General features: G+C 50.1%; 1 protein-coding gene across 2 annotated transcripts in view; it reads left to right on the top strand.

Annotated features, from left to right (window-relative positions):
* LOC116937864 (uncharacterized) overlaps positions 1-5,848 on the top strand; it is a 17,310-nt gene extending 11,462 nt beyond the window's left edge. The window contains exons 8-10 of one of the 2 annotated variants that reach the window (XM_076062857.1): positions 1,681-1,924; positions 3,240-3,309; positions 5,524-5,848. In XM_076062857.1, the coding sequence (XP_075918972.1) occupies positions 1,681-1,924; positions 3,240-3,288 (293 nt within the window). In that variant the 3' untranslated portion in view covers positions 3,289-3,309; positions 5,524-5,848. The remainder of the gene's footprint in view (positions 1-1,680; positions 1,925-3,239; positions 3,310-5,523) is intronic. The other variant, XM_076062858.1, reaches the window with a different exon arrangement.
* The last annotated feature ends 3,207 nt before the right edge of the window (positions 5,849-9,055 follow it).

A 9,055-nucleotide genomic window follows, 5' to 3' on the forward strand; every position in this document is an offset into this window, starting at 1 on the left:
CAGCCACTCACAGGGGGTGACTTCTTTCAATACTTGAGGCACCGCAGCCTCAGCAGGGTCATCCTCACTTTGTGCCACGATGTTTTCCTGGCTGAGGGATTTTCCCTCCCCCAGGACCTCACAGAAATGCTCAGCAAATCTGCAAACCTGTTCCTGGGGGTCGGAGATTGCGTCATCGTTTTTTCCCATAATGATGGTAATAGGTGTGGCACTGCAGATTACTTTTTTGATGGAGTTAAATAGAGATTTGTGATCACGGGCCACTGAGGCAGACTCCATCTCCTCAGCAACCCGTGACCACCACCCATCCTTGCAGCGCCTCACGGCTTTCCGAACCTCCGAGCGAAGGCTGCGGTAAGCCTCCTCATTCTCTGACGTGGGATTCTGTAGCCGATGACAATGGGCCTGTCGCTTTTTCTCAACCATCCTGAACACCTCCTCTGTCAGCCAGGGTCTCTGGGAAGGTCTGGACCGCGTACCCAAAGCAGCCATTGCAGCTGCATGAGTCACAGTCCTAAACCTCGCCCATTTACCCTCGACATCAGGAGGAGTCGGGGACGTTGTCAATCCCAGCCGCAAGCGATGATGAAATTCTCGCTTGCAACTTTCATCAGATAACTGAGACCAGGCCACTTTAGGTTGGAATGGGGTCCTGGGTGTACACCCTCCACCGGAGTGGAAGAATGGCAGGCGCATCTTACAGATGACTAGTCGATGGTCAGAGGGCAGATCATCTCCACGGTAAGTCCTGGTGTCAAGGACATGGGCTCGTATCCGCTGGTCCGTCACTATGTAGTCCAGCAGATGTTCTTGCTTGGACCCGGCATGCATCCATGATGTTGTGTGGATGCGCTGATCCCGGAACACCGTGTTGGTAATTACAAGACACGTACACACACAGATACACACAGACACAGACACACACAGATATACACAGACACACACACAGATATACACAAACACACACACACAGATATACACAGACACACACACAGACAGATACACACAGACACACACACACACAGATACACACAGACACAGACACACACAGATATATACCGACACACACACACAGATACACGCAGACACAGACACACACAGATACACACACACACAGATACACACAGACACACACAGACACACAGATATACACAGATACACACACAGATATACACAGACTCACACACAGATATACACAGACACAGACACACAGACACACACAGACACACACACAGATATACACAGACACAGACACACAGACACACACAGACACACACACAGATATACACAGACACACAGACACACACAGACACACACACAGATATACACAGACACACACACACAGATACACACAGATACACACAGACACACACAGATAGACACAGACACACAGATAGACACAGACACACTCAGATACACACAGACACACACACAGATACACACAGACACACACACACAGATATACACAGACTGTCTCTGTCTCTCTGTCTGCCTCTGTCTCTCTCTCTGTCTGTGTCTCTGTCTCTTTTTGTCTGTCTGTGTCTCTGTCTCTCTGTCTGTGTCTCTGTCTCTCTGTCTGTCTCTCTGTCTCTCTGTCTGTGTCTCTGTCTCTCCGTGTTTCTGTCTCTCTCTGTCTCCCCGTAACTCCCCGTATCTCCCCGTGTCTTCCCGCTCTCATAGTCAACACCACCAACACCACCACCACCACCCCCACTCACCACCAACACCACCACCACTCCCACCACCACCCCCACTCCCACCACCACCACCCCCACCACCACCACCACCCCCACCACCACCACCACCTCCTCCGTGCGCTTGATGTTGACGCTGATGGTGACGCTGATGGTGGCGGCGGCGTTTCTGGCGCCCTTCCTGCTGGGCACCGCGTGGGGCATTTGGAGCGCCGCCGGCAAGCGTCCCGGTGAGCGGCGGTGGTGGTGGTGGTGAGGGCGGTGGTGGTGGTGGTGGTGGTGGGGGTGGTGGGGGTGGTGGTGGTGGTGGGGGTAGTGGTGGTGGTGATGGTGGTGGTGGTGGGGGTGATGGTGGTGGTGGTGGCAGTGGGGGTGGTGGTGGTGGTGGGGGTGGTGGTGGTGGTGGGGGTGGTGGTGGTGGTGGTGATGATGGGGGTGGTCGTGGTGGTGGTGGTGGTGGTGGCGGTCTGCCGAGATGTTGACTGCCTCGCCGGGCACGCGGGAGGTCTCGCTGCTACGGTATGGACACAACATTGCCGTTATGTCCACAGTAGGGCTCGTTGTTGTGTTACATGGCGTGAATATCTCAACGCTTTGTCATTAAAGCCTTCACCACCTGACACAGCCAATTAGTTACTAGTTTATAGTGTAGTGTAGTGTGTTGTGTATTTGTATAGTGTAGTGTATAGTGTAGTTTATAGTGTAGTGTATAGTGTAGTGTATAGTGTAGTGTATAGTAGTGTATAGTGTAGGTATAGTAGTGTATAGTGTAGTGTATAGTGTAGTGTATAGTATAGTGTAGTGTATAGTGTAGTGTATAAGTGTAGTGTATAGTGTAGTGTATAGTAGTGTATAGTGTAGTGTATAGTAGTGTATAGTGTAGTGTGTAGTGTATATTAGTGTATAGTGTAGTGTATAGTAGTGTATAGTGTAGTGTATAGTGTAGTGTGTGGTGTAGTGTATAGCGTAGTGTATAGTGTAGTGTATAGTGTAGTGTATAGTGTAGTGTAAAGTGTAGTGTAGTGTGTAGTGCAGTGTATAGTGTAGTGTATAGTGTAGTGTATAGTGTAGTGTATAGTGTAGTGTATAGTGTAGTGTATAGTAGTGTAAAGTGTAGTGTATAGTGTAGTGTGTAGTGCAGTGTATAGTGTAGTGTATAGTGTAGTGTATAGTAGTGTATAGTGTGTTTAGTGTAGTGTATAGTGTAGTGTATAGTAGTGTATAGTGTAGTGTATAGTGTAGTGTATAGCGTACTGTATAGTGTATAGTATAGTGTAATGTATAGTGTATAGTGTAGTGTATAGTGTAGTGTATAGTAGTGTATAGTGTAGTGTATAGTGTAGTGTATAGTGTAGTGTATAGTGTAGTGTATAGTGTAGTGTGTAGTGTAGTGTATAGTGTAGTGTATAGTGTAGTGTATAGTGTAGTGTATAGTAGTGTATAGTGTAGTGTATAGTGTAGTGTATAGTGTAGTGTATAGAGTAGTGTATAGTAGTGTATAGTGTAGTGTATAGTGTAGTGTAAAGTTGTTGTTGTTGTTTGTAGGAGGAGGAGGCGCCCAGAGCCTGGACCACGAGAAGCTGCAGATGACTGATGGTGTCAATGTCGTGTGCAGGTAACCATCACCATCACCACCATCACCATCACCACCATCACCACCATCACCACCACCACCACCACCATCACCACCACCATCACCACCACCACCATCACCACCACCATCACCACCACCATCACCACCACCATCATCACCACCACCACCACCATCACCACCACCATCACCACCATCACCACCACCATCACCACCATCACCACCACCATCACCACCACCATCACCATCACCACCACCACCATCACCACCATCACCACCACCATCACCACCACCACCACCATCACCACCATCACCACCACCATCACCACCATCACCACCATCACCTCCACCATCACCACCAGCACCACCACCACCATCACCACCACCATCACCACCATCACCACCACCACCATCACCACCATCACCACCACCACCACCATCATCACCATCACCACCACCATCATCACCATCACCACCACCATCACCACTATCATCATCACAACCACCACCATCACCACCACTACCACCATCACCACCACCATCACCACCACCGTCACCACCATCACCACCACCACCGCCACCACCACCACCATCACCACCATCACCACCACCATCACCACCACCACCATCACCACCACCATCACCACCATCACCACCATCAACACCATCATCACCACCAGCATCATCACCATCACCACCACCATCGCCACTATCATCACCACCACCATCACCACCACTACCACCATCACCACCACCATCACCACCACCACCGTCACCACCATCACCACCACCACCGCCTTCACCACCACCATCACCACCATCACCACCACCATCACCACCACAACCACCATCACCACCACCACCATCACCACCACCATCACCACCACCATCACCACCATCACCACCACCATCACCACCACCATCACCACCATCACCACCACCATCACCACCATCACCACCACCATCACCACCATCATCACCATCACCACCATCACCACCACTACCACCATCACCACCACTACCACCACCATCACCACCATCACCACCATCACCACCACTACCACCATCACCACCATCACCACCATCACCATCACCACCACCACCATCACCACCACCACCATCACCACCACCATCACCACCATCACCATCACCACCATCATCACCACCACCATCACCACCACCACCATCACCACCATCACCACGATCACCACCATCACCATCACCACCGCCACCATCACCACCATCACCACCACCATCACCACCACCATCACCACCACCATCACCACCACCACCAGGTATGTAGAAGGGATGAACGATGAATCGATCTGAAATCGAAATCGCAATTTGAACAATGCGATGAGCAAATCGCAAAGGCTGTGATTCTGTGCGTGTCTTTATTTATTTCACTTAACAATTGTTCTATGTTTGATTGTTCTATTTCATAATTGTTTTTTTACCCTTTTATCTGGAAACAAAAGTGACACATTTTTTACAAGGAGTCATGTTGACATTGACCACAATACCTGCGGTCGGAACGCAAACACAAAACAACAACTCTGATAATGTATTGGCACTGTCCTTGAAATTGATTGGTCCACACCCGAGACGGCTTTCTTTAGAGCCTCGTCTCACGTTGGTGTTGGACCAGAAGACGCCAAAAGGCGCACAACTCAAAGACAATGCACCATCAGAGTATGAGAGCTCGGGGTAAAGCATTTGCACCATTGGAAACCGCATTTGCCAGTAACAAAATATGATGATGGGTTTTTTACCCTTTTTACATTATCAGAGTTGTTTTGTGTTTGCGTTCCGACCGCAGGTATTGTGGTCAATGTAAACATGACTACTTGTAAAAAAGGTGTCAGTTTTGTTGCCAGATAAAAGGGTAAAAAACCAATCATCGTATTTTGTTACTGGCAAATGAGGTTTCCAATGATGTTCTATTTCAATTAGAACATTTTAATAAATACACGCTGGAAGCAATTCAAGTTCTCATTCTTGCATTAGAATATATCCAGAGCAGCTCATATTGTGGTGGTATCACGTGGCAATGACTCCATCACGTGTTTTACATCGATTACACAGTGAATATTGAATCGGAGCTTGACTCAATGTATTTTTTATCGCAAATCAAATCGCAATCGATCTGTCAGAGAAATGTCACTTGGATATCTTCCCCAAGTGGCTGAGCCCCAGTACGGAGTCTGACTCCTCGCTCACTGTCCTCACTTCTTACAGTGACTTGGACAGCAGCCTGCTGGCCGGGGGTCGCCTTGACGACAACTACGACGGTGATGGTGGTGATGGTGGTGGTGATGGTGGTGGTGGTTATGGTGGTGATGGTGGTGGTGGTGATGGTGGTGATGGTGGTTATGGTGGTGGTGATGGTGGTGATGGTGGTGGTGATGGTGGTGATGTTGGTGATGGTGGTGGTGGTGATGTTGGTGATGGTGGTGATGGTGGTGGTGATGGTGGTGGTGATGGTGGTGGTTATGGTGGTGATGGTGGTGGTGATGGTGGTGGTGATGGTGGTGGTGATGGTAGTGATGGTGGTGGTGATGGTGGTGGTGATGGTGATGGTGGTGGTGATGTTGGTGATGGTGGTGATGGTGGTGGTGATGGTGGTGGTGGTGGTGATGGTGGTGGTGATGGTGGTGGTGATGGTGGTGATGGTGGTGGTGATGGTGGTGGTGGTGATGGTGGTGGTGGTGATGGTGGTGGTAGTGGTGGTGATGGTGGTGATGGTGGTGATGGTGATGTTGGTGATGGTGGTGATGGTGGTGGTGGTGGTGATGATGGTGGTGATGGTGGTGACGATGGTGATGGTGGTGATGGTGGTGATGGTGATGGTGGTGGTGATGATGGTGGTGATGGTGGTGACGATGGTGATGGTGGTGATGGTGGTGATGGTGATGGTGGTGGTGATGGTGGTAATGGTAGTGGTGATGGTGGTGATGTTGGTGGTGATGGTGGTGGTGATGGTGATGGTGGTGGCGATGATGATGATGGTGATGGTGGTGGTGATGGTGGTGATGGTGGTGGCGACGATGGTGATGGTGGTGATGATGGTGGTGGTGGCGACGATGCTGATGGTGGTCGCGATGGTGATGATGGTGGTGGCGACGATGGTGATGGTGGCGACGATGATGGCGATGGTGATGGTGGCAAGGATGGTGATAATGGTGAAGATGATGATGGTGGTGATGGTGGCAAGGATGATGATGGCGACGATGGTGATGGTGGCGACGATGGTGATGGTGATGATGGTGAGGATGGTGGTGATGGTGGCGACGATGATGACGATGGTGATGGTGGAAAGGATGATGATGATGGTGGTGGCGATGGTAGTGATGATGATGGTGGTGGCGGTAGTGATGATGGTGGTGATGGTGGCAAGGATGCACCGTGGGGATGATGGAGCAGCACGTGGAGTTGGAGGAGGTGGAGGAGGTCTCAATGGAGGAGGTCTCAGTGGAGGAGGTGGTGGAGGTCTCAGTGGAGGAGGTCTCAGTGGAGGAGGAGGTGGAGGAGGTCTCAGTGGAGGTGGTGGAGGAGGTCTCAGTGGAGGTGGAGGAGGTCTCAGTGGAGGAGTTGGAGTAGGTCTAAGTGGAGGTGGAGGAGGTCTCAGTGGAGGTGGAGGAGGTCTCAGTGGAGGAGGTCTCAGTGGAGGAGGTGGAGGAGGTCTAAGTGGAGGAGTTGGAGGAGGTCTCAGTGGAGGAGGTCTCAGTGGAGGTGGAGGAGGTCTCAGTGGAGGAGGTGGAGGAGGTCTCGGTGGAGGAGGTCTCAGTGGAGGAGGTGGAGGAGGTCTCAGTGGAGGTGGAGGAGGTGGTCTCAGTGGAGGAGTAGGTGGAGGAGGTCTCAGTGGAGGAGGAGGTGGAGGAGGTAGAGGTGGAGGTGTAGGAGGAGGTGTAAGAAGTGTAGGAGGAGGAGTAATAATAAGAGGAATAGGTGGAGTCTGTTGGGGACAGCCCCTGGTTGATGTTTCTCTCTCTGCTCCCTCAGTCTCACACCGCTCCCTCAGTCTCACACCGCTGGCGAGACCTCAGGCTCCGTGTGTGTGCAGCACGTGCAAGGCCGCCGCTGCCGCAGCCACCACCGTCATGATGTTGATGTTATTGTTGATGTTATTGTAGGGGCATAGCACCGTGTTGATGTTGTTGTTGATGTTATTGTTGTTATTGTAGGGGCATAGCACTGTGTTGATGTTATTGTTGATGTTATTGTTGATATTATTGTTGTTGATGTTATTGTTGTTGATGTTATTGTAGGGGCACAGCGCCGCCTGCTGATGGAAGAGGGTAACTTCGGTGCATCACGTGGTGCACCACGTGAGACATCACGTGGTGCACCACGTGATGTCTGGAATCCTCCGTCGTGGCTGTTCAAGTTCGTCATCGTCGTCATTGTCATCGTCGTCATTATCATCGTCGTCATTGTCATCGTCGTCATCATCGTCGTCATTGTCATCATCGTCGTCATTGTCATCATCGTCGTCATTGTCGTCATCATCGTCGTCGTCATCGTCGTCATCATCGTCGTCGTCATCGTCGTCATCATCATCGTCGTCATCATCATCGTCGTCATCATCATCGTCGTCGTCTTCACCACCTAGTGAGACGGCGCTGGCGACTGCTCTTACTGAGCAACAGACGGTGCCACTACTTGTGGTGAGGGTCAAAGTGCGTCCGCCCACGTAGGGCGGCGGTGTTCACGTTGTTGTTGTTGTTGCTCTCCGTCACTACAACTTGTTGTTGTTGCTCTACGTCACTACAACTTGTTGTTGTTGCTCTACGTCACTACAACTTGTTGTTGTTGCTCTACGTCACTACAACTTGTTGTTGTTGTTGCTGAATAAAGAAGCCCCTACAAGTATTGCCGACTCCCCAACTGCGTCACTACAACTTGTTGTTGACTTAAAGCTTTCGCGAGTGCAGGAATTCATATTCTTTGGGGGACTTTCTATAAAGTCACGTGGGATATGTTCAGAAATAATCAAATAAACAAAGAAAACTACGACGTCTCGATCGCAACGCAGGCGACCGTCATCAGGAGGGGAAGAAGTGGGGCGATCGCTAAAGGCAAAGAAGAAGAAGCTGTTTTAAAGGATTAAAACGGGCGCAGCTCCAGCGTCGTGGATCACAAGCGGAGATGTTCACGTGAACTGGGAGAATCGACAGAAGGGTGAAGAAATTAACAACTTGCGGTGATGTTCACGTGAACTGGGAGAATCGAGAGAAGGGTGGACGCACGAGCCGTGGAGAAATTAACAACTTGCGGTGGGCCCAATGCACAGGGCGACACCGCGGGAACTGGAATTGATGGTCCCATCTTTAGTAAAATAAAACGAACATTGGGAGGTGACAGGATGGACACATCACAGCCAGTTACGACAAACTGGTCCATGACGTCCTTCCAATGATTGCTGAGTCTGTACCCATCCTCTCGGTTCAAATTGTGTCTGTGGATGGCCTCAATAACGAATCTTTGCTGATAGCCAGTGGGCTTACAAAGTAACTTCGTCTTAGAGAAATCTATTTCGCGTGAGCCAACCGCATTAAAACAATGATCAGCCACGGCCGAGGTGTTGATCCTTCCGTGTTTCAAATCCGCCTTCTGCTCACGAACACGGCCCGAGAAGTGTCGCTTAAATTTAGATTTAAAGCTTTCGTGACTGCAGTAATTCAATTCTTAGCTCTTTCGGTAAAGTCACGTCGAAGGGAAACAATAAAATAATAAAATATATATAAAACAATAAAAATTCTCACGACGT

The sequence above is a fragment of the Petromyzon marinus genome, unplaced genomic scaffold (genome assembly GCF_048934315.1).
Source record: "Petromyzon marinus isolate PM22_M1 ecotype Great Lakes invasive population unplaced genomic scaffold, UKy_Petmar_22M1.pri1.0 PM_G_Scaffold_76, whole genome shotgun sequence".
NCBI lineage: Eukaryota > Metazoa > Chordata > Hyperoartia > Petromyzontiformes > Petromyzontidae > Petromyzon > Petromyzon marinus.